Below are 26332 nucleotides of genomic sequence, written 5' to 3'. Positions count from 1 at the left end.
AAAGTGTGTAAAATTCTTCTAGATTTGGCTCAGAACTGATTCAATTTGTAGGCTATATTGGTTACTAAACGAACCGACTTCGGCTGTACTGGTTCCAAGTTCCCGGCTCCAGAAGTACTGGGCATAGTGGTCAAAAACTCTAAAACGAGACTCAATCAATTTTCTCAGAGATGTTTTGATAGATTGCCACAAACTTAGGCTCAAATAAAAGTTCCTATAGTCTCATAGGTTGTTGTTTTATTTCATCCGGGTCCGACTTCCGGTTCCAGAACTATAAGGTAAAGTGTGTTTAATCATTTAGTGCGACGATGCAAAATAAAGGAAAATTCTGATTAACTTGCCGTAACTGTTTACAAATTGAAAAGGTTATGTTAGTTCATACCCAAAGAAAGTTTTGCATTTTATACAATATTGAAAAAAAAATTCTTGACAGAATGTTCTAGTGTTTTTTTTTTGGAAAAATAAGTAATATGAGAACTTTATTATTCCTATTCAAGATTTAGAAGTTTATTTTCTTAAATCCCTCAATAATATTTTTTTTTAAATATGAGGAATAGATAAGCGGTTGAAACATTTTTAGTCAATTGACAATACATTCGAATACGAAAAGTTTTAAGGTTGCCAGAGCAAGAAACAACAATTGTTATATTGAACTTGAGAGAATTTGAGGTTCTCCATATAGTATTAGATAAGTGCGCTTTCGGCTTTCGGAAACACCATCCCAAACTGAAAACTAACGACCGATCCTGTGGTTCGCAAGGTAGTTTGATGTGAACGAGTTTGATCTGTTATCACCGTGTCCATATCAGTGTTGAATGAAGAAACGTTCGTCTAAGCGACTTGATAGCTTTAACGTAGCTTTTTCTACCACTACAACAACCAATCGCTACTCAATGCCTGTGATTAGTAGAGAACAAACCGGAACAAAGCTGCAGCCAAAAAACAAATAAATGAAACTGGATAGCAAGGCCCAAAGCGCCGAAGAACGTAGAGAACTAAACGTAAACAAGAAACGACACGCGCGAGACTTGCTTCTAGGCGACAGTGGCATTCAAAAACAAATTAGTGTATCTCGTCACTAACCCAAACACACGGTTGAATACTACTAGTGCTAGTCGGACAGGCACACACACACTCACACGTCCCCGAGTCAGTTCGATTTGGTTATCATCTAACCCATTGGAACACTTAAACGCACACCCCGAAACGAACGGCTAATTATAACGAAGTAAATACTAGCTTCCAACTTGAATCATTCCAATCGCAAACGAAGTAACGACGTGGTGTCCCATAAAACCGGTGCCCGTGCGATCCGGCGAGAAAAAAAAACGAGTTCCTCTGACGTCAAAATTTGGTTTAGCCCAACGATAAACGATAACGATGTTGCTGTCGGTGGCTTGGTAGACAGTGAAGACGAAAAAAAACTTGAAAAAGACATAAAAACACTTCTGTTTTGTGAACAAGCCGAATGCGCGAAACCAGAAATAATAAGCTCCGTGACTCGTCAGTGCTGAAAACAACCGCGCAGTAACAGATCGAAATTTTCAAAGCTTAGGCGAACAGTGACCGTGTGAAGTGTACGACAACCACAAAATACCCCCGAAAAACAAGAAACCGGAGTGTAGTTGAGTGTTACACAAGCATCACATTATTGCATTCGTAGAAAAATTCAATTGCAAGTCCACGTGTCCTTCGGCCAAGTGCTCAACGAGTGGAAACGTGTTCCAAGTCAAACGGTGGGTGGATTGGATATTCCTCGGGTTTAACCGTGCGTGCTGAGGTCCCGAGGATTGGTTATGAGCCTGTGGTGCTGATATCATTGCTTTCAGCACCCCCTTGTTTTGCTGTGTGAGTGAAAGATTCGAAACGAACTCCTCTGTGTACGTATTGATTATTGTCGAATGATACTTTACTGTTCTTAGAGCGCACAGCCAGTGGAACTGTGGAGGCAGTGTTGTGAAAGGCAATTCTGACTCATCTTTTGCATCAGAGTAGTATACAATATTCTGGAACAGGAAGCTTTTAAGACGTTTGTGGTATTATCAGTGCATATATTATAAACTCGAAAAATTGCTCACTGAAAAAGAAACTATACTACTAATGATATAAATTTTTGTACCTACTCACCATTTGCTGTCAGCTAGGCCAACAATCGTTTGGGAGATATTGTTTTAAGATGTGCTGAAAACAAAACAAATAAAAAGAATTATCATTTTTTTCATTCACCAAAATTGGTTACACGTATTTCAAACACTGCTAGGGAGATAAGTATCCCGAGCGGATAAGCTGTAGTAGTACTGAGTTAAGTATTTATATCACCTTTCCGGGCGCTAATGAAGCACATTTTCTAGCAATGCAAACACTGTTTTCGTTTCGCGCAGCCAAACGTAAATACTTTAAATGAATTTACCGGTTTGTTCCAGAAATCGAATCATATTTAGATCTTCGATAAGATGTAACCTAAAATCATCGCAAGCAGTTCCATATTTTGGTGTGTTGCTATTCTGTGATAGTTCGTTTATTGGATTCAGTTTTTACAGAAATGGCATTGGTCTTGAACTTCAACTTTTAATGGGCATTTATTCTACTACCGCCAATCAACAATAGAAAATAATTCTTGAGTATACTAACCGATCAGATCGACTGACCCCCTTAACGTCGGTCTGCTTGGTTTAGCTTTCCAAAACACAAACACACACCGCACCGCCACGAATGATGAAATCGTGCTGATATTTTGACAAATTTGCCCTAGCATAGAATCGAGGTGGCAAATCCTCGGGCAACCAGACTTACCCAACCAGTTCTGTGGTGTTTCCCTAAAACGTTTTTCCTTCGTTCTTCTACAGGTTGCAGGTGATAATACCGAAGCCAACACCACCCAGCAATAGACGCCCCACGTAGATGACCCGATATGGCGTTAGAGTATGAAGATCTACCGCGAATGCAATCGCTCACACCTGACCCTGAAACGATTTCGCTAAAGGACGACGGTTTAGAAGTAGCTGTCATTGACCGACCCATTGAAAACATTGCTGATACTACTAGCAACAGCAACATGGCCAACTGCGATAGTAGGAGCCAATCGCCAATGTTCAGCTACAACAAGTATAACCATAAGGTAAGATTGTTGAATATTCATTCAAAAACATACGCATTTCCCATTCAACTGGTTATGATTTAATATATTCCTAACTTTAGGTTAATGTTTTCGACGATTTGAACACATGAACGTGTTTGCTCTCGTCAGATCGCAAATACATATGCAAAGCATTACGTAAAATGTTTAGAAAGATTGAAGTCATTGAAAGCTCCTTAGAATTGCATGATTGGTGTATTTTGAGAACCGGTAATACTATTAACGCCCGTATGTCCGAACTGCACTAATACTAAAATATTCTCGAATTAAAAACTTTGTATAGCTATTTGGACTGTTAAATGCCTTTTTCGATGGATCAAACCAGATGCAGATGCGAAACAAAAAATTGAGGACTTTGATCGTATGACGCTTTTGCTCGAAATTAAATTTAAGAGTAAAATTTACCCTGGGATAATTTTTCCTGCCCCTGATTATTTATTCTGGGGCTTTTGAAAATTACATATTTTTGCTGAGATGTCCAATGAACAATCCAAACGCATCTGATAGCATATTCAGCATAATTTGTGGTAGCAGCTTTTTTTTCTAAATTGGACTTCTTGAGGAGCCACGAATCACTTTCACCAAAAACCTTCTTCCTGCCCGGAGGGCCAAGTGTCATATACTATTCGAGTCAGTTCGTTGAGTACGCAAAATGTCTGTATGTGTCTGTATGAGCCGATTTTCATGAACTTATATTCAAATGAAAAGTCTTGTAACCCTACACAAAGTGGTCCATTCCTTCTTAAAATACCTCCGTTACCCTACTCGCAACTGCATCGCCCTTGGAAGGATTGAATTGCCCTAAAAATTTACGTTTTCAATTTGCACGATTGACAAAATAATTACAGATTCGTGAATTGGAATTACCTGTAAGGCTTAGCCTTTAGCCTATCACGTTAGTGACGTTAGTTAGTTAGCCTTTAGCCTATCACGTTAGTGACACCACGAATATTGAAAAAAAATTATCTTAATCCAAATCCAAACCGTGCACGAAATGAACTTCTCACATTAAATTTCTTTCAGATTCATTACCAATGTTATTGAAGTATAAATTTAACATTAAACTTAAATAACTGCACTTTGAGTCACTTTTGTATACATCGAATGCTGTATGGTTTTGAATTAAATTAAATGGAAAACGACACACAAAATTTCTCAAAGGAAGGTTTATTTGACAGCAAAGATGCTACACGCTTGAAAAAAGTTTTTCTAAAATGAACAAGAACCCACTCACCAGGGATGCCAGGTTCACAGATTAATCTGTGTTTCACAGATTTTCAAACTTTTGCACAGATTTAAAAAAATGGCACAGATTTTCACAGATTTCTGAAAATGGTCCCAGATTTACACAGATTCTGAAATCGATCACAGATTTTTGAAATTGATCACAGTTTAGCACCAAAACTTACAGAGCGGTAGGAAATAGTGAGACCTTTTTTTTTTTTGATTACCAAAATGATTCCGATCAGCTATTATGGAAACGGGGAAACGTGCACAGATTTTGCACAGACAGGTTTTTGGCTTGATCACAGATTATTGAAAAAATGACCTGGCATCCCTGCCACTCATCTGCAGAAAAAGTGGCACAACTCTAAATTCTCGATTGATTTTTCATTAGGGCGTATAAGCAAGTGAAAGTTTCTCTTTGTTTACTTTCTCTTCTATTAATTACCCGAAACTTTCGACTTTCAAAAAGAGTAGTGAAATCAAAGAAAATCTTTTTAATCACATCACAATAATCGAAAGATGCCCTAATGAAAAATCAACCGGGAATTGAGGTCCGTCACCGTCACCGGAACGTCAGAATTAGTTTGATACTTTCTTTACCGGAACGTTCACATGTTCCGTCCGTTAAGACGTTCCGTGCCGGTGACGTTATGTATGAATGTCTTTATAAGAATGGTGACGGAAGGTGACAGACCGTCTGAATCGTACTTTAGAGTAATTTTTCAGTTACTCAAATTTTGCGTTCTTCCACTGGAAACGATGTTTGGGTAAATTGTACTCAATTGCTCATGCATAAATATTGAATATTTGACATTGAATACATGAACTAAACCTACTATGTTTATTTAATGTTCCACACAGACAACAATCAGACACTTATTCCTCAGTGACACACTTTAGCACACCTTCGTTCCCATTCTGAAGCACTATACGTAGCTCTCTGGAACACAACATCTGCATCGGTGGCACAACTAAGAGCACAGTTTATCATTCCGATTTTGGTTGAAAAAAAAAGCAACTCACTCTTGCAGTACATACACATAAACAGCTAAATAAAATACGCGATCCCACAAACAAAAATGGCACGAAATTGGTTTATAATACAAGAAAAAAGGCGTCGGCACTTTATAAAATCTGTAAGTTTTGAAATATGTCTGGAAAAAAACATGATATTAAAAATATGTTCGAAGCATATTTTAGAAACTAGAAAATTTTTCAGACAAATTGATAGTCCCACTATAAGCGGCCACTACACGTGACAATATTATTGTCAATCCAAAGTATTGTCAATACCATCATTCCAATTGGCCTGATAACTTGAGTCAGAGTTTTTCGAAAAATTCGAACGTTTGGCACTTTAAATATTGCAAATGAATATTAAAATATATAGAGAAGAGATTATTGCACATGTTTAACAGTTTCTCTCTGGAGAGAAAGTATTGTTGGATTGATGAACAGCTTAGATTTTTTGACAATATTTTCGTCAATCTAATCAAGATTCCATTACACGATCAAAAGTATTGTTAATACTTCTTGTATTGACAATAATATTGTCTCATGTAAGGGCCGCTATAAAAAAGCCTAAATCTTTGTTCAATTTCTCTTTTGTTTATCACGAAGCCATAACAGCAATTTCTTGAAGGTTTCCAATATAAATCTAAAGCTTGTGGTTTTAACAAGAATTTAATACTTATTGAATCTTTCATTCTATAATCATAATCTGTTGGAATAACATCTTTGAACATCATTTTTTCTACAAAAATTTCATTTTATTAATAAATACAGATAAATACAGACTTTTTTATACAGAGTAGGACAAATTTTCGATGAAAATATTTATCATCTCTGCCAGAAAGCAGAGTTATTTTAGACAGTTCGATGGTTATTTTCCCACATTGAAACGAAATCTTGCTAAATAATTCTAGTTTCAGATCTTTGATAAAAGTTTCACTGTATAATTTTGTATTTTAAAAATTTTGCTTTTTGAATGATATCAAATAGTTGTAAATAGCTGGAATAAGTATATTGTCCTAAAAGGGGACTACATTGAATAAATAGAACAACAAATGTATAAATTTCGTTCCCAAACAAGTTATTATTTATCTCACTTAGTAGAAATGGAAAAAAATTTAAATTTTTAATTTCCAGAATTACAAGGTGATGCGCGCAAAAAAATTAAAAATTTGTGTTAAATGAAGGGTATTATAATTATATGCAAAACTAGTGAATTTTGTCCGGATCTGATTTTCGTATCCGGAATTACGAGGTTATAAGGGTTTAAACGACGACGTTTAAACTTTCAAACCGTCGTTTGGAGCAACGATGCAAAACATAGAAAAAATCTCCTACAATTGGCTCAACACTATTTACAAACTGAAAAGTTTGTACTATTTCATGCCCAATGAACTTTCTTGTTTAAATCGACGATTCAACGAAAAGAATTATGTGCTCGCTGAGATTTAGTCATAACAATGAACAAAAGAGAAAAGAGAAAACATTTCCGCTTTGGTGTTAAAATTTATACTCTATCCGCTAAAATTCTCTTGCAATTTTTCTTCGGAAGTCGCTATCAAAAAAAAAATAATAACACGTGATAGGGTAACAGAGGTATTTTGGCCCACTTTAGGATTGATTTTATTTTGGCCCACTTTATAAAAATATCCACCAAATATTGTAATATCTTAAAAAACCCCTTCCGCAATAGGTAATTTAATGTGATTAGCTTCAAACTGATGCAAAATGAGTTACTTAACATCGATAAAATCCGATGAAATCGATAAAGTTTGTTAGGTGGGCCAAAATATATGAAGTGGCCAAAATACCTCTGTTACCCTATATCACGCGTTATTCTAATAACTGCCCGAATAAAAAATATTGTAGGAAAACAATACGATTTACTGTTACAAAACCTGCCACAATTTGGCTGTGACCATTGAAAAATATTTTAATGTATTGTTATACACTATTCAATTAAATGTTAACTTGCTTTTTACAATAGAATATATAGGTTGTTAAGTATCGTAACAATTCAAATCATAAGATTTTCTCATACATGTTTTCTTGGAAAACAATCATATGTACTGTTTGCATATTGTTTGAAACACCACGTGTACAATAAATTCAATTGTAGAATCGTAGAAACAATATATTGAATTGTTGGAAATGAAAAAAATCTTGTCAAGATACAATAAAATGTATTGTTACCCATATATGTAATTGAGAATCAATTGTTTATGCTGTAAAATCAATGGTTTATTTTTTTACGGGTGCCAACTGTCAACATCCATCGTTTGAATATTAATTTAAACACCAGGCGAAAGCGAAAACATTTCGTTTTCGATTAGTGTTATAGCTGATTCTCAGCGAGTTCCGAATCCTTCTTGCTTATTGGCCGTTATCAGGAAAAACGCGAGATATGTAATTAACGAATGCGGGTTAACACCTCACAATTTACTAGTCACCCTATCCATGCTGATTCGTTTCGGCAGCGTGAGCGCCACTTCACTTTCGTTAGTGTCAGTGTCAGCACAGAAGTGACGTTTCTGCTACTCGCTGTCATGGTTGCCACATATACAGATTAATCTGCATTTTACAGATTTTTCAGATAAATTTGTGACCAAGATTCTGTATATGCAGATTTGCAGATTTTTGGCAAAAAATACAGATTTGTACAGATTTTTGATAGCGTGGATTAAAAATTGAATAAAGATCAAGTTAAAATATATTAAATAATGGTATTGATTATTTTTTCAAAGTGAAAACATTATCCTGATTGTGTGTTAATTCTAAGAAGAGGATAAAACTAAATATAAAAGAGTAAAGACAGTAAACACAGATGTTCTATCTGCTAATAAAAATTTGTTATTGCTTACTTTTATTTACAACTAGTGTAGCGTAATTGCTTATGCTTTCAAAAATTGCTTCCGATAAGATGAAAAGATGATGGCCTCGGCCATAACGTAAAGATTGCCAATTGATCAATCAGATTAAGTTTCACTTTCAGATTGGATTTCGAAAGTTTTTCGTCAAATCATTATTTCGAGAGGCTCCAACGCAAAAAAACAATTTCCAGCGTTTTTTCAATTACAAAATCATAAAATTCAGATTAAGAAAAGTTTTGGTTTCTTCAAATTTGGGTTCTAAAGACTTTTTCATTCCGTTGTGTTTCGATTTCTTATCACTTCTATATACAGATTTTCAATGCAGGTTTTTGAGCTCCCGATACAGATTTACAGATTTTTCTTCTGAAAAATGCAGATTTAAATGTGGCAACCCTGAGTCGCTGTGCACAGACCAATGTGTGCGTGTTGGATCAGCGTCGCGATGGTTCGACGACGACGGTGATGATGACTATTCATTACGCTGTGCACGGTTAGAGGACGGATGGAAATCGCGATTCGAGACCGTATAGGAATAAAGGAAAGTTTTTCTCGCATCCGAGAGTATCGTATCGTAACCCGCAGAAAAGTGTGTAAAGTCGCGAAATCTTTCGTTTGCCCCACCGAACGCGATCACCAAAGTTACGCGTAAGAACGATTCCGAATCTGTTGGCGTTCGGTGGTCTGCTCCCTTCGCTAATGTTGAACAGGTCGACAACCGGTGTTGAGTGAAAAAGTGAACACAGGAGCTTGGCAGAAGGAACATCTGGCTGTCCAGAATACTGAAGGAAAAACAGTGTTTGGTGAATGATTGGAAGAACTACTGGAAGCTTCTTTCGGTGTTTGAGTCATTGAACGGGGGGGCTAATGGCAGTAATGGCTTACTACGTTAATGTTTTGATATAAAACTAGTGTTTTGTTGTCAGAATAAAACCGTCATCATGGCAGCGAGAGAGTGGTGATTCAACACGCAGTAACCTTCTATTGGATTGTGAAATTTAGTGGGCTTTATTCTGATAAGTTATCGGTACAATATTGATAAACGACAGAACTAGTGTTTTTGAATAATTGATTGGGGTTAGATCATCGAGAAAATTGACTGTGAATCGATCGATATCCAGGAGTGGTGTTATTTGCAATTCCATGTACTGCTGCACATTACTTACCTGACGGTAATTACCGGGTGATACGGGCTGAAAGACACACGAGCATTACTAAAGTCCCGTGAGGGAGGGGTAGAAGACGGACAAACAAATAACCTCGCTGTGTGACGTATCGAGTGGATGTCAGTACCAGTGGATGGAAGTAGAGACACGCAAAACCCAGCCTGTCCAGTGAGCTGCAGTAGAGCAGTATCTCGAATCCTCTCAGGTTGACCATAAAAGTACTGCTGCTGCTGCGGGTTCCAAGTACGAGTCGTGAGGGCCTTGATGATGAAACACCGGAGAACGGTGTAACCAGCGAGACTATGTGCAAATACGGCGAAGAAAATTGAGGACAGTATGAATTTACTGTTTATATCGAGTGGATTGTGATCGCAAACTTTTTTTTTCGCAAAATCCAAATATCAATGGTCAGCAATTAAGTCAGTGCAAGTTGACTATGGAAGTAATTATCAGAGACTGGCTGCAAGAGAGCCTTTAGCCTAGATCTGATGAAAGCTAGAAGCAACACTCACACCTGGTAGTGCTGTGCTGTGTAATCATGAAAAAGACTGATTCATACCCATAGAGTGTAGCCCAAACGGACCACTTTTTGTGTTGTTTTTTTATTCTTTCCCTATTCATACACATCTCACACCCGTCGTTCTTCAAGTCAATGATCTCAGTGGCTTTGTTTGCGTTTGAAAATTTGCGTTGTTTTTAAGAGAAAGATATCGTCTTTTTTGCGTTTGATTCGGCCTAAAATTAAAAAAAAAGGGGAAACAATGATCTCACACAAGAAAAACTACGTCGAACAGTTGTTACATCTGGCGCTAACTCTCAGTCTTCTGAGGGTGGATCCGGAGAATTTTTTGGATCTGCACTGGGAAACGCGCCTGGCCGGAACCGGTGTTGGTGGCTGGCAGCTAGAATTACACGCTGCTCCGCTCACCGACCAAACCTACGTTAACCGGAAAGCTTTGCCATCCATAATCGAGGACCTAGCCCGGTTTGACACGCAATACAATGTCCCGTTCAGGCACTTTGACCTGCAGGCTTATCTGCTCAACATCCAGAATTCTAACTCTAGCAATCAAACTACGGCGGCGCGAGCCTCCTCTCCGGTTCCGATAGCAACTCAGGACACTCCTAATTCGACGACAACCGTCAGCCTAGATCCGTTGCTTCTGCCAAACTTTGAAAGTTTCGATGCAGAGGAAATTTTTCTCAGCTCGGATCCATTCGCCGATAGTAATTCAATCCTGGAGCAGAACATGGCAGATCTGAACGATTTTGGGGAGGCTCCAATCAACACCTACGCACTGGATATGATTCCATTGAAAAATGAACCCCCGGCTATGTTTGAAGATTTGCTGCGGTTACCCTTCGAGCCGGCAAATTTTGCTGCTTTCCATGAGCCTCAGCTCGAAACAGAGGACGAGGCCGGCAGTTCGCACGAGTGCTGTCAGGCATGCGATGCTCGTAAGAAGAATGCTATCCCGCGGGTGCTGGTCAAGGAGGAACAGTTAAGCGAACACGACGGTGATGATGAAGAGAACTGCAAGCAGTACGGCGCCCTCGGGGTACAGGTGAAACAGGAACCCGCTGAAGATTTGTTGCCGATCAAAAAAGAAGAACCTGACAACGAGGATGAACAGAAAGTGCCGTTGACTGCTGAGCTTACCAGAGAGGTAAGTGTATCAAATGGATCATTTTCCCTTACATTGGAGATGAGTAGAGCCTACCGAAAATGTTTTTCTCCTTCCTACAATTCGGAGGCAGACGAAAGTCTCACTTTCACGTAATGTTTTTTTTTTATTTTTGATTTTATTTCTCTCACAACTGGTTTTCCTTGCTTTATGGCAAGGCCCAAAAATGCACAACGCTTACGCATTTGGTTTGGTCGAGCATTTTACCATCAATGAAAGTAAACCGATCCGATTCGCAAGCTTCGAGGCGGACAATCGTGTTAAGACATCGAATTGAATAATTCATTCGATGCTGCTTTCAACTGATACGACAGTCTGCGAGATGATGTTTTACCTCGTCCGACAGAAATGGCTGCTGGGGCGACTGTTTTTACCTCGATAATTAGTGTAAATCAGAAAACATCGATGGGATTCATTTCGAATGTGACCGTATGCGAGGTGTCAATTGAGTTGGTCCGTCCGAGGGTCTGCACAATTTTGGAATTTAGAATTGTCTGGAAATGGATCGACGAAACGTTTACCAAGAATACTTTCTTGTCGAGAATCATTTGATTCCATCGAAAGAAAAAATAATTCTATCCAACCTAGGGGCATTATTGTTGCATGACAAGTGTGCTATTGAAAATTTCATCATTTAATAGGGGCTGTCAATAGGAATAATACTCGGAGAAGGCCCGCGGATAACTCTCTGCGTAGGAACAGAACAGAAACATCCGGGAAATCTTCACTAGCCACTACTTGTGGTAACCCGTAGCCAAATGTACACTAAATAATAATAGTGGGTGTAATTAGGAGTAACACATAGGCTGAACAGTTCCGGGCATAACAAAGAGAACACGATTTTTTTGGTTCAAAATTATCTTTATTCATCAACATAATCTCCATCAAACCACTTTTATAGAACGATTTATCTTTTGCCTAAAAATAGGCCTCAGTTTCATTCGCGCGAAATTTCTTACCGGCGAGTATTTTCAGATTTAAAGGTCCCAATTCAATTCTGGAATTGAATACTGAGCTTGAATTACGAACCTGACTTGAAGCACTGAATCCAGTTCCAAAATCTAGTTCCCGAAGCCAAGTACCGACTTCAATTCCAGTATGCTCAATTTAAATTATGGAAAAGAACTCCGAAACTGGAATCAGAAGTTAAATTCAGGTTCAGAAATCAGTTTCCAAAATCTTGTTCAGGTCTAAAATTTTGATCCAAAATCTAGAATGAATTCAAGATTCACATTCTAAATTTTGATTCGGAATTCTGAATTTTTTTTTCAGAATGAGAATTCTAGATACGAATTCCGAACTTAAATTAGAGTACTAAAATCAAGCAAAAATCAATAAAGCTTTCCGGTCAAAAGTATTACATTTCGACTGGACGTGGGTAACATGATTTGGCAAGCGATTTGCAGTTTGTGACCTGAAAATGGATTTATTTGTCACGTCATCAACTATTGACAGCCAGCGTTGCCAACCCTACGGATTTATCCGTAGATCCATGGATTTCTGTACTTTCTACGGATCTACGAATGGACCTTTTTTTTATTTAAATAAAAATGCATTTTTTCCAAGATGTGTACGGAAAATGCTTGAATATTGTCGCATCATTTTTCCAGATTTTTTGTATGTCCAATTATAAAAACTATCAAACATCTACCGGCACTGATTATTCATTTTATGGAAGTCTGTCTTTATAACTTGACATTCCAAGCTGTTGATTTTACGTAGTTTTTTTTTCTTTTATTGATTTATTTGTATTTGATACGTACTAATTTTTATTCTAAACAAGATACATTTAGTGAGTTTTTTTCCCATATAAGTTTACGGCAAGCTCGTCTCTAAGGATCATGTACGAGTATAAGTAGACTTGGACTGTTGACATCCCAAGCTTACATCGAAAAATACTTGAAAAAGCGTTTATTGTCGTTCATCGGCAAGCTTTGGGATAGTTTAATTTTTTGGCAAGATTTGGCCAGCTGCCACTACTTCAAGGTCGTTCCGGAGTGGTATTCTGTCGACAAGATCGATACTGATACTGAGCAATTTCGAAATAGCAACTTCGATGAAGCGCCGATGCAGTTAAAGATAACTAGAAGTTTTGGTCAAATTTGAAGAAATGCACTGATTCTGTATCCATATCCACTGTGCGGGCGTTGATGGGGTCCATCAAGAGGAAGGTTCAAGATTTCATTGAAACTGAAGAAGCAAAGTCCTGGCATTACATTCCTTTTGTGGAATTTGGCTTTTCTGTTTCAACAGACTTCGCAGCCGATTCTTAGTGTACATAATCATTGTATGGCTAGTACTATGGATTCTACTGACCCTAAGAATCCTTCCAGGTCGGGGCTCGAACATACGACAACTGGCTTGTAAGACCAGCGCCCTATGCATTGAACCACCAACCTGGCTCACAACTGAGAACTGAAATGAAGAAAATCATCCATTTAAAACTGTAACTTTTAGGCTTCAATATAAATACTGTAAAGCAACAGTCAATGGACTTTTCAAACTTATAGAGTCACGAATAATAGGTCTTTTTGTCGCAATTTACTTTTAGCCTACCTTTAGTTGAAATTGGCGTTATTAAGCAATCATCGTTGAGAGACAATTAATCGATAGCTGCATTTTAAGGTGATGAGAACAATTAGGGCTGTTGGATTATGATATTCACCCATATTCGGTATTTCGATCGAATGCGAAATATTGCATTCTGTATCTCGATTGAGATTGAGTTTTCCATGCATAAACATCATTCGATCGAAAAATAGAACGCAAATTTTCACATTCGATCAAAACATAGCGATTTAATCGAAACACAGGATAGGAGTTGTTATGATATAGCACCATCAGAAGAATTCGACTGCAAGAAAGATACCAATACCCAGAAGTTGTACAATGAGGTTATTAGGGGAATACGATGGATGTTGGAGCAATTCGAAGTTCAATTCGTGTAGTTTTGCCATTGTTTGGATTGACTTGTGACACGGTGAAAGAACATTTTTTTCTTCGCCATATGCGGTCGTTTCTTTGCAATTTCAGTCTTCAAACGCTCCAATAACGCCATATAATATTTACTTTTAATGGTATTTGCTGTCTCAAGATATTCGATAAATATTATGCCACGCACATCCTAAAATACCGAGGCCATAACCTTTCCGGCCGTTTGTTGCGCTTTCGGACGCCTGGGACAAAGTTCACCAGTTACCGTCCACTTAGATGACGATCGTTTTGAAGTGATGAATCCATGTTTCATCCATTGTCACATATCGACACAAAAATTCCGATTTGTTACGTTTAAACATGGCCAAACAAGTCAAACTCTAATGTAATATAAAGTCAACACGTTTTTTACGATGTCAGCTAACTTACGCAACTTCAATTTTCGATTATTCAAAACGAATTTGTGGATTATTTTTATGTTTTCTGGTGTTACCGCTTTATTTGGACGTCCACTGCGTTCTGCATCATCGGTGTCTCTACGACCACATTTGAAGTCAGAAAACCAATGTTTTATTGTTGTTTCTGATGGATCGGAGTCTCCATAAAACGAAATTGTTTTTGAACCATTGCTCTGAAAGTAACAAAAGTAGCGTCTCTGTTAGCACAATAACTCACAAACTAATTAATATAATATCATGTTCCATATACTATTATCAATAAGGTTAATTAACATTTGTATAACGATTCCTGCACCCGGGTTGGCGGTTCAATGCATAGGACGCTGGTCTTACAAGCCAGCTGTCGTATGTTCGAGCCCCGATCTGGAAGGATTCTTAGTGTCAGTAGGATCCATAGTACTAGCCATGCAATGATTCTGTACACTAAGAATCGGCTGCGAAGTCTGTTGAAACAGAAAGGCCAAATTCCACAAAAGGAATGTAATGCCAAGACTTTGCTTTGCTTTTACCAGCATCAGTAATGAAGCCAGGACCAACTCGCATTACACTCGAAAATATTTAGCACTGAAAGATTCTTTTATTCGTATTAACCTCATCCGGTTATATCTTTGAAGTTACTCACCCGCCTTTTTTTATGGAGCTGTCAAAAATGATCGACGCTGTCATGACATGTTCAAAACCGCGGATCCAACCGGTCCATGCTTTTCTCATTTTTCAAGTAGGCAAATGTCCGAACCAACATTGTGGAAGGTTTTGAACAGCTGGATTAAAAGTTTGTGTTATGCCCTGTGTCATCCATCTAGCTTTGCCCAGTTTTGTATTTAAAAGTTAGAGAGAGAAATATGCTTATTCCGTCCATACTTCATACTTGAGGCGTTCGTAGAACAACTCACTGTTGATCGTTCACTCAAACTTATCGTTTTTTTCATCACCCGAGGTAATTTTTATTTTGTTTCAGATCGTCGTCTATGCTCACCCGAGCTCTGTCATTTTTTTTTCATTGTCAAACAAATTCTCTACGTTATTTCAGACTCGCCGAGTTCAACTTTTTTAGCTCAGCTCATGCATTTCTGTTTTAATGTTTGCACTTTACGTGAAATTTATTTCTAATGGAGCTGATTTGCGGTCAGTATTGTGTAAATCCAAAGAACTCATTGTTCGGCGATCTTTCAATTCTGAAAATAACACCGGCACAAGTACTCTAAGGAACAAAACGGTTATTTTCGTTTTTTGTAGGTTGTTGGGTTTAAAATATTTCACCAGTAACATACCTTATTCAAACTACTTGCGTAGCTGAAATTCTACGTTGGAATGATGAAATTTTCTTCTACTTTTATAACAAACACAATCCTTGTACCGTATCTATGGAAACGAATTAATTTTTTTACTTTGTCGTGCAGTGTGGCCAGATGTATCGTAAGTTTATTCAGGTACATCACGTCATTCCGACAGTGTATCGCATATTGCAAAACGTGTCCTCGAAAATTTGGCGGAGTGTTCCGTACTATTATTTGTACTTATATGTAAGAATACAAGTCAATTCGATTGTTGTAATCAAATAAGCAAATGAGTGTCATGTTCTCTAAAGCTTCTCCCGTACGCTAGCCAAGAATAATAACAAAACAGTCAAATTCCACTTGCGACCTACTTTTTGCCATTCTGGTAAGCCTTGTCTAAGATCAAACGCAATTTTAATTATTTCCCAATTTTTCTCCATATGTTTTCTTTCCAATTTGTCAAACAAAACTTATTTCTATTCACTAAAATTACTCATTTGCTCGTAATGGGGCTTCCCGATTCGTACCGGGGAAATTTTATCCCATCGTCCGTTCCTCGCTCGTCCCCGAATTTTCGTCCCATAACAAATTTCCACGTGGGAGCAGCGAGCGTGGCGTGGGAAATGTCATCGCTATGTTGTCGCTAGGTCACAGCTGATTTGTCAGGGATTTTCCTTGTTTGCTTTAACCGGCGGCACTGCCTACTACGACCGTTTCGAGGTCGACTGCGGTGACACTGTCATTTCGGAGGACGTCAATATTTTATAGCTTTTCTTTGCCGGTTTGAAACACTCCAAAAACACTCCGTTCGTCCCTGAACATGTAAACAAAGAGAAAAATCCGAAAGCAAATCTATATAGTTTGATTTTTTTTCCTGCACTGTGAGATAAAAATATAAACCGGCGATTTTTCGCGTTGGTTTGTTGTGCTTGTTTTTTGGTTTCGTTTCGTCGCAGTGAATGCATTTTGCTCGATCGATGGGAGGTTGCCTGTGTGTATACTAAAAACAGAACGCAGATATAAAACACCCCGAAAACAAGCACGGGTTGAGTGTACCGACAAATACGCTTGCTGCTGCACGGCAGGGTCAATGTATTCTGTCGGTTAGTTGGCGAAATTCTGGGAACTGAGAGATCAATGACTTTTTCCATCAAACATTACTGATCTCGATTGGATCATCGCTACCTTGTGACGAAGCTGTTGTTTTTCCTTGTCATGACCTTTCTGCGAACCTCACTTGTGCGAAAGTAGGTTGTTTATACTCCGCCACCACCACCACCACCACCACCGCCACGACGATCTGAGTCCTGATTGCGCTACTACTACACTCTACATCTGCAAACGCAACGCAGCGCCGGGTGTTTTTGGTGCATGTGCAATGGTGCACGCGGTGGTGGATAAGATGAGATCAGCGTCGACACAGACTGTCTATGAGAAGAAAGGCAAAATCTGCGCGAATTCAGTCTAAAAGGTAAATTATTCGCGTTCTCGTTTTTTGGACAAAGAAAAACGGCAGCTTCTAAATAAAATTAACTGCCTTTCGTGTACCAACGACGTCTTGCAGGAGAAATGTGTTTACCGCACAAATCAACGTCGTGTGTACTACAAATGCAATAACCGCGCAGCGTTCAGGGCCTACTGCAACATTTGTGCACATGTCAAAAGTAGCTTGCGTAGTAAGCAGTCAATTAAAATACTCTAGCGATTATTTTTGAAAATGGAATCCAGGTCGGACATCCTTCGGCGGTGGTGTCTTGCACTGGCCTAGTTAACGTCCCCGGTTAAAGATTAACGAGCAGCCTTTGTTCAGTTTACTGGATTTTGAATAGCTGAATAGTCGGTGAAATATGAACTTGACGGTCGAAAAATTCTCAGTCAATTCGTGTCTCATTTCTCCATTCCTAAATAATTCGATAATGACTAATCGATCGTTGCCAATGATGGCCACTTCAAACGGTCCGATTTCAATGTTGCACCACGTGTTTTTGTTCTGATGGCGGCGGCGGCGGCGGCGAAAGCATGCCCTTGCCTTATTCTGGTTTATCTGGTGTCTGTTATCGCTATTCGGCTGTGGCCAACAACAATTTTGTGGTTTTGTCCGTCCGTGCGATCATTTATCACAATCGCAGCAAGCGATGCGCCCATTTCCCTCTGTGCACTTGACAATTCGAGTAGGCATCTCTGAAAAGGTCACTTTCACTGTCTCCTTGCACTTCATTAATCACTAACCATCGGTTCTGTGTCTGTATCTCCGACCGCCTTGTTGTTACTCATCAAAATCAATGTTAGCCTGTCAAATAACTATTAGAATCTTTTATACTCGTGTTCTAAACAAAGAAATAAACTTCTAAGAGGGTGGTATTTTGATCGATATTTGTCCGTAGATAATTTGTCAAACTCACCGTCAACCACCATCAAGATGCGGTGAATTATGATCATTAGTGGCTCACCGATCCGACGAACCGATCGATCGAACGATCGAACATAAAACATGATCCATTAGCAACTGTTTATACAAATTCTTAGTCGGTGCGGTGCCGATTTGCGAGAAGTGCATTTTGACAACAAAGACCGTCAGTTGCGCAGTAGGCGATGAACAGCTGATTTGCTGATTTGTTTTCAATTTAGAACTTGTGTTTGACATGTTTTCAATTTAATGTGGCCGACACGACGTGGTTTGGTAAGGCGAGAGAAATTTTCGATTTGCAAATTTTCCTTCGCGCTTCCGCGGACCGGTTTAACTACAGCACGTGTAATGCAACGGTCATAGCAGTGCATAAAGTCGAAAATTTATGGTCTAACGAAAAACTGTTCCCCGAACCTTGGCGACGTCAGAAGAAAAAATGTTACCTCCAGTGTATCGAGTTTAAAATCATACAATCTTCTATTAGGCAACCTAATCTGGACTTTTACCATCAACCATCGCGAGTAGTACGGTGTCAAAGTAATAAAATTTCCTAACCCATGACAGGAGGCGAAGCGTCCGTACTGCAGCAAAGAGAACTGCTCGCACACCATCGCCATCTGTGTTTCGAAAATGCAACCTTGCAAGCTTTATTCCGCACGCACGTGCAGCTGTGTATAGTCGAGAGCTTTCCCACATTAGTTTGTGTTGTTGTTTTCAACTGTATATTTGCACTATAGGGGAAGGGAGAGTAAGACGTTAATGAATCCGAAATTGAGACGTAAATGACTTCAGAAATAACATCGCACATCCGATGTAAGAAAACTTCGTTTTGCGTTTAGGGCAGTATTTTCGAGTATTTCAAAATTTGTATTCGTTATTTTTTTAGTGATTCTATGTTGCGTAGTCCAGTGATAGTATAGTCTATTCCACTCTAAAAGCAAATTACGTGGGAATATAAAGTGTTTCTCCAGTTGCTTTGCGTTGCGTTCTAACGATTGTCTTGCCGCATTGCACTCTAATAACCGGTGTTTTTAATGAGTTTTTTTTTTCAATAGGGATTACTCTATTGTCTGAAAGTTGTTTTGACAGTGTAAAGTGACGTCTCTACTCAGTATTGTTTGGCAAATCAACATGAATAGGTTAACTCCAGAACAACGCTTTCAAATCGTGGAAATTTATTTTCAAAATCAGTGTTCCATTAAAACTATTTATAGCGCAAAACTCTTTTCAGTGATGAGGCGTATTTTTGGTTGAATATAATGAAGAATTATCGATGCATCCCGATAAATGTACTGTTTGGTCCGATCTATAGGCTAGTGAAATCATCGGTCCTTATTTCCTTCAATAAAAAGATTCTTATTTCGGTCCTTATTTCCTTCAAAAAGACGAAGCGTTACCGTGAATAGAAATCGATACAGAACCATGATCAATGCAATTTTGTTGCCAAATCTTAATTATATGTTAACGAAATGTGCTTTCAATAGGATGGTGCCACTTATCATACTGCGGCCGAAACAATCGACTTATTGAAATAACATTTCAACGACAACATTATTTCGAGAAATGGACCAGTGAATTGGCCTTCGCGTTCGTGTAATTCGACGCCACTCGATTATTTGTGGTGGGGATACGTAGAGTCATTCACTCCTTATTCTGAATAACAACGTATTGATTTTTCGATTGTATTTCATTTGTATTCCCAATAACGCTAGCAAAAGGTAGCTAGAATTCGATCGAAAAATCAATACGTCGTTATTCAGAACAGGGGCGATTGGTTTATGAAATACGCCCTCAAATGCTTGAAAAAGTGGTCGAAAATTGGACCTTCAGAATGACCATTGTGAAAAATAGTCGTAGCGGCCATCATATTTCAATGTTAAATGCCAAATAATTATCTACCAAATAAAAAATATGTTATATTTAAATTTCAAATCATGAAACTCTTAGAAAAACACCTTTTATTATTACGTATTCTGGTGATCGACAAATAAGATCTGATGAAAAAAACAGACATTTGGCTCGGCCAAATGAGGTAATTACACCGGAAACCGGGAAAAACGTCCAACAAATCGTTTGTGTTCGATAGTTTACATCTTGAATATTTTGTACTATTTAGCATAAACAAGGTCATGGTCAACTACCAAGCTGTTATCAAAGTGGGAGCCACGTTTGCTCACGGTGGACTAAGAACGACAGAGTGTTGTTAATCCCCAGCTTTGTTTGGAGATGTTTTGCCGTTTCAAACCGAATTTTTTGTGTCGATATGTAACAATGGATAAAACCTGGATCCATCACCGGTCGGTGAGAACCTTCAAAAGCGGCCAAAAACGAATATTCGCATCTATCTGTAGTTATATTCACCCTTATTCTGAATAACGACGTATTGATTTTTCAATCGAATCCTAGCTACCTTTGATTTTGCTAGCGTTATTAGGAATACAAATGAGATACGATCGAAAAATCGATACGTCGTTAACCAGAATAAGGGTGATTATTAAGATTACTACGAAATAATTTTCAACATACTCGGATAATCAAAACATGAAAATATACAACTGTAATGAGTATTGGTGCCAATGGGAAATATTAAAGTGGGTTTGCAAAACGACAATGGTCTTATTACTTTTCACAAATTATTCTTTCAATCTTATTATTGCTCATGGAAAACTGCACCCAAATTTATAAAAAATACGTGTATTTGTTTTTCGATTTTATTCTCAAAATATATCGAAAACAACTGTTTCAATTGTCTTGCATCAAAGAACAATTGATTCGAAATTGCACAAATAATAATAAATGCGGTTTTTTACGTGGATTTCGCGGAAACTGCGACTTGTGTTATCCCTAAATATTTTTAAGTCAACTCTTTGACACAAAATTTTCGATTTAAAAAAAATGTTTAGATTACATCAGATCTGGATTCTTAGATATTCGGCATAAACATATTTTTTTCTTTAGTTTTGATGTTTTTTTACGCGGATTTCCGAAGTTACGCGGATTTCCGAAGTTAAGCGGATTTCCAAAGTTACGCGGTTTATTTGCGCAGTTTTTACGTGGTACGCATCCTCCACGTAAAAAGCGACCTCAGTGTAATATTTCATTACTCAAACATATTCAATCCAAAAAGAACATCGTCCTTAGAAAATCGTTAAAACGTTTTTCTTCTTTTTTATCGATCATCGCATAAAAATTCATGAAACGTCGTGATTTAATAGAACCTCAAAAATATTTTTTTTGAAAAAATGACAATTTAAAATTCGCATGGAAATCGTTCTATAAAAATCGCCTACCGACTTGAGTGTAATTATCGAATTGAATCAAAGTTTCACCCGCAGTATCCTGTTTTACCCCCTCGCATCCGAAAGAAAGCATACTGACAAAAGCACAAAACTAGAGTCGGTCTAAGCAAGCTGCGGGGAAGGTGGGGCGATGCCTGAAGTGATTGGATAGCTTTTCACGGGTCTTCAAAGTGTGCTTTGCTTACTTCCCGTTCACCAACACAAAACCGAACGAGGAATGCGTTATTTATTTACTACACGAAAAGCTTGGTGCTTTGTTTTTTTTTCGTTTTCGGTGTATGCTGCGGTGAGTTCCATCTCGCTCCCGCCTCTTCTATGTACAACATAGCAAGCCAAGCCAAGTGTGGTTGATGTATTTTGCCCTACCATGGCACCGCTTGCGAAGCTCGTTCAAACTCCTTAAGAGGAGGAGCCTAAAGTGATAAATTATACTGTGTTCGGTTCTCTTTTGAAAATGGTTACGTGAATCCATTCCATTATGTTATGTTTTGCTTCGTTTAACTGTATGTGTGAGTGGATATCAGGACTACCATAAGCAACGGTAGATCCCTGTGTCAAGAAGCAGCCAAATTGATGGAGGAAGGGTGCCCGAATGTGTATCCATGGCAATGTTGTATAAAAGTTTTTCTCTTTGTTATTAATCACGTTTGCGTTGCGATGGATTGGAAGTTTGAGCAAGATAGATAGACTCGTTCCGTCATATTAAACTCGGTCGAGGAAATTCGAGGTAAAAGGGGGGAGGGGGTCCTGTTCAGATCAAACAAATCATTTGACATACAGTGCCTGAATATTTATTTAATTTTAATCTGTCTAATTCTGAGCCTATTAAAATGAGCCTCAAGTTACCCGATTTTGCCGGTGGCTTTCGTTGTTTCTTTTCCGTACATCGCCGCACACCTCTTCCTTGATTGGATTGAATTAGGTTTTTTTTTGGCTGGAACCACTTCATGGTTTAGAGTGGAACTTGCAGACGCTCAGTCATAGCGAAATTGATGCTAATAGTAGACAAAAAAAGACTGGCCGCACCTGCACTGCCCGGTGTGTTTGCTATCGATTTCGTTTCGGGTCTTTGCTGTTGTCATTGATACTTACTTTGACGGTTTGTTAATTTTGTTGTCAACACTTTTGGTTGCTGCTGGTGGTCATGCCGATGCAGATTAGTTCACATTATGAGTATATATTTGTCGTTGTCTCCTCTTAAGGAGATCGAATGGGGTTGATTATATGAATCCGTATTTTGTCAGACTAAATATAGAGCAAACGAAACAATTTGCAGCAGCTTGATAGTCGAAAAAGATATCAAACTTTTAGGCTGACATTTACAATATAAATCTTTGTCAAGCAAAAAGAGCAGGTTACTACATTTCGAAGCGAAGTTTGACCTTCTATTTCAACAGACCAGTTCAGAAGTGTACAAAAATTTACTGACCAATTTTAACGATTTTTTCTCCGTCGGAGTTCAAGTATTCAAAGCAATGCAGTGAATTTACACTGTAACGAGGTCGTAACGTTGATTGCACCATATTCCACAGAATATTGCACAGAAGAATAAAAACTATAAAAAACAGAAGTGTTGATACTACACCTGTTTAACGTAAGAACAACGACCCCCAAAAAAAGGCTTATGGATTTATATACCTTTCCGCTCATGCAGAGAAGCCCAAATCGTTGGATAAATCTAGGAAAATTTACATTTGAGAAAATCGGTTCTGTCGCCCCTGAGAAAATGAACAGAATTTCGTTTTACAGTTCTTGACCACTGTTTCTGGTACTTACGGAACCGGAAACTGGAAACTTGTATAGCCGGAAACGGTTCGTTCGGCTACCAACTTTTTCGCCAAATTTATACATAAAATTGATTTTTGCATAGTCGCTCGACTAAATGAAGGTTGCAAATTTGAAAACTCATTACCCTGGAATTCTAGACCCGGAATCCAGATCCGGACAAAATTCTTCATCAACTTATTATACCTTACATTTGAATTTAATTTTGTGCGAATCGGTTTCTGAAAAATTGGAGTGATTTTCGATTAGAAGAAGTCGTATCCGGATAAAATTTGAAAAAAATCGATGGGATTGTAAGACTTTTCTTTAGAACTTAAGCTTGTAAGAATTAGCCGAGCGATCTCTGAGAAAATCGAGTACATATTCTTGTTATTTTCTTATCTCGACGAGCTGAGTCAAATGGTTCAAGACACTCGCTCCCCTGAGCCTCGGTTTAAACATCGCTTTTCACAGCGATCGCAAAGCCTTTTATTATAAGATCGGTACAAAATCATTTTTTTTATTTACTGAGTTTTCGCCAATTTTACAAATTCTTGAAAAGTATACAATTCTCCTCCTCTTTTTCGCTAGTCCAATCGCAATATATGATGCGTTGAAATAGTTTAGGCCTTTGGCGCACTCCCAGGACCGGCGGGTCTTCCGCGGTATACAATTCCTTTGAAGTTTTTTTTATCGCAACGACAAGATGCTAAATCTCGCCAAATAAAAAGGAGCAATTGTACTCCGACAGCTTAATGAGTTATGATTTGGGCAAAGTGCACATGACTTATTTTTATATCTTTACGTTTAGTCTTCGACTAATTAGTGCATTAGCAGTTTATGGTGAACAGCTTATACCAACTCGAGGTTCAACGTTCAAATTTTCGTAGAAAATTCCCGAATTTCATTGAGATCTGACTTTGGGTAAAATTTTCAATTTCAAGTGTTTTCACCATTCTCACACATATTAACTCTCCAAAATCAAACAGGTTATCGTGGTTCCTTGGAAATTTCAGAGTATGAAAAATTACAAATAAGTTAGGATTCATAAAATATGATTTATTCCATTTCGTATCACATCCCGAATCCTGCACCTTTCACATTTTGTTTCAAGCAATTTTCTCATTGTTTTTTTTTTTTTAAATAACATTTTCTTATGCTCAAACTTCCATTTGATGAATGTTGAATGTTTGCGAATTTCCGTCTTCATAATCGTTCAGCATTTTTCAATTGGGCGAAATTCCGGATAATTTGGTGAAATTTCTCATATTTTGGCATAAAATTTACTAGAGGCAGGATGCTAGATCAAGCCAAAGTTGTACATTTTTATGAAAGGCAGAAGACGCTTTTCAAGGTACACTCTTCCATGCTAATCGCATCACTGCCATCGCTATTAGGAATTTCTCCTGAGTTCAAAACTTGAATATAGTAACGAATTATGCAGGGTGCGCCACTTATTGTATCGGTATTGTATAATTCTATAACTTTGACATTTGATAATTTCAGCATTAACCGAATATAAGCAGTAGTGTGTCAAAAAAAAAAAACATTTCTAATTATCTAAAGCATATATGATATTAAATATTTGGTGATTGGTCGTCAAAATACAATTTCAATTTTATATTTCCGATTTCAATTTAGTTGTAATTTTGTTGTTTTGTGAAAATTAGTCCACCCGCTTATGAGAAACAGATTCGAATTCCATTTTGAAAAATGGTTTACATTTACTATACATCTGTGGACCATCAGGGCACCGAAACAGAAACGTATTGGGTAGGGAGAGTAGAAATGCCAACTTCCTACGATTAGCAATACGCAAACAAATGGCGTGCTCTTCTCTTCACCTATTAGGACTTAACTCTATTTCGACGATTTTCATTGCGACTGACCCATATCTAGACACTGGAAGCATAGTTCTTTACAAACCCGTTGCTTTGCTACAATGTGAATTTCTATATAGAAAACAAAAATGTGTCCCTCATCAAAAATTACATAAATGCCGAACACAATGTCCCTATTATTAGTATTAGTATAGACAAACAAATGAATACTAATATCATTACTGGTATAAAATTTTACTCTGTTCTAAATTTTAAGCTAGGTATTTTTTCTCATTTAGCGTCACCGATTCTCAGGGCACATGACAATCGCATTGACAATCTACTGCACAGCTCATGATTGGCCATTAGGGAGCCAAAAAATGCTCATTTTTTTTTTTTTCTAAAGCGGTGCTGCGCAGTGATCGTATGCGAGTTGCTTGGCTTTTTGTTGACTTATCTCAAAAAGTTTTACAACAACTTCCCCGTTCACTTCCCTGTTTGTAGAACGCGGTTTTGGCGTCCTCCTGGGGCTCCGGCCACAATCAAGTATTCTCCTATTGAGTCAACCAGAGCTTCATACCCTTTTTTCTTTAATGGTTAGATACCAAATCCAACCAAAAATAGAACTGAAATACAACGTGCATTTCTGCATCAGATCTCGGTTACATCTGGGATGAAAAGGTGGGAATTCCGCTTAAAACAGTTCACCATTCTTTTTAACGTTTTCGCCACCTTCGGCTTTCGATTCCTTTCGGATCCATTTTTTCAAGCTGTGCATAATTGATCTCTGAACATTTTCATTAGCTGGGGACAGTTGATTTGACCACATTTATGAATTTAGCCCGTAGTTGGTGGGTAGCTTGGATTTATGCGATGCTCGAACGAAAATTTTGTCACGTTAACCATTCTTGATTTGATGCCAATTGGTAAAATTATGATGGCACAATCCAGTGTACAAGTCTTTAAAATAACGGATGCGCTGCATTTTTTTATGCATGATGAAAAACCCGTAATGATGCCTTCCTCGTATAACTAGTAATCAAAAATATTATAAAAAAAAAATAAAAAATATTTTCAAAAAACATTCAATTGAATCTCTCAATACGAACAAAAAAGTTTATTTGAGCATAACCTTTCCAATTTATAAAAAGTTTTGAGCTAAGTGCACGACGGTAAAAAGTTTTTAATTTAATTGCACGACGGTCCACCCTGTTGTTCCGGAACCAGAAGTCGTATCCGAACAAAAGTCAATAGCAGTCAATGAGACCATAGAAACCTTTC

General features: G+C 38.0%; 1 protein-coding gene and 1 long non-coding RNA gene across 5 annotated transcripts in view; one reads left to right on the top strand and one right to left on the bottom strand.

Moving 5' to 3' along the window:
• The first annotated feature begins 1247 nt into the window (after positions 1–1247).
• Positions 1248–26332, top strand: part of LOC131429539 (segmentation protein cap'n'collar) — a 120670-nt gene continuing 95585 nt past the window's right edge. Inside the window, exons 1-2 of one of the 4 annotated variants that reach the window (XM_058593746.1) lie at positions 1248–1736; positions 2847–3118. In XM_058593746.1, the coding sequence (XP_058449729.1) occupies positions 2912–3118 (207 nt within the window). In that variant the 5' untranslated portion in view covers positions 1248–1736; positions 2847–2911. Of the gene's footprint in view, positions 1881–2846; positions 3119–8692; positions 11075–26332 lie in introns of those variants that run through there. The other 3 variants (XM_058593757.1, XM_058593737.1, XM_058593729.1) reach the window with 3 other exon arrangements.
• LOC131429562 (uncharacterized) lies at positions 14627–15815 on the bottom strand. Its single transcript, XR_009229439.1, has 3 exons — positions 15756–15815; positions 15107–15685; positions 14627–15048 (listed from the first exon to the last, which is right to left on the bottom strand). It is a non-coding gene; the product is annotated as an uncharacterized LOC131429562 (long non-coding RNA).

This window comes from Malaya genurostris, chromosome 1, assembly GCF_030247185.1.
Source record: "Malaya genurostris strain Urasoe2022 chromosome 1, Malgen_1.1, whole genome shotgun sequence".
Classification (NCBI taxonomy): Eukaryota; Metazoa; Arthropoda; class Insecta; order Diptera; family Culicidae; genus Malaya; species Malaya genurostris.
This window is presented reverse-complemented; position numbering and strand designations above follow the sequence as displayed.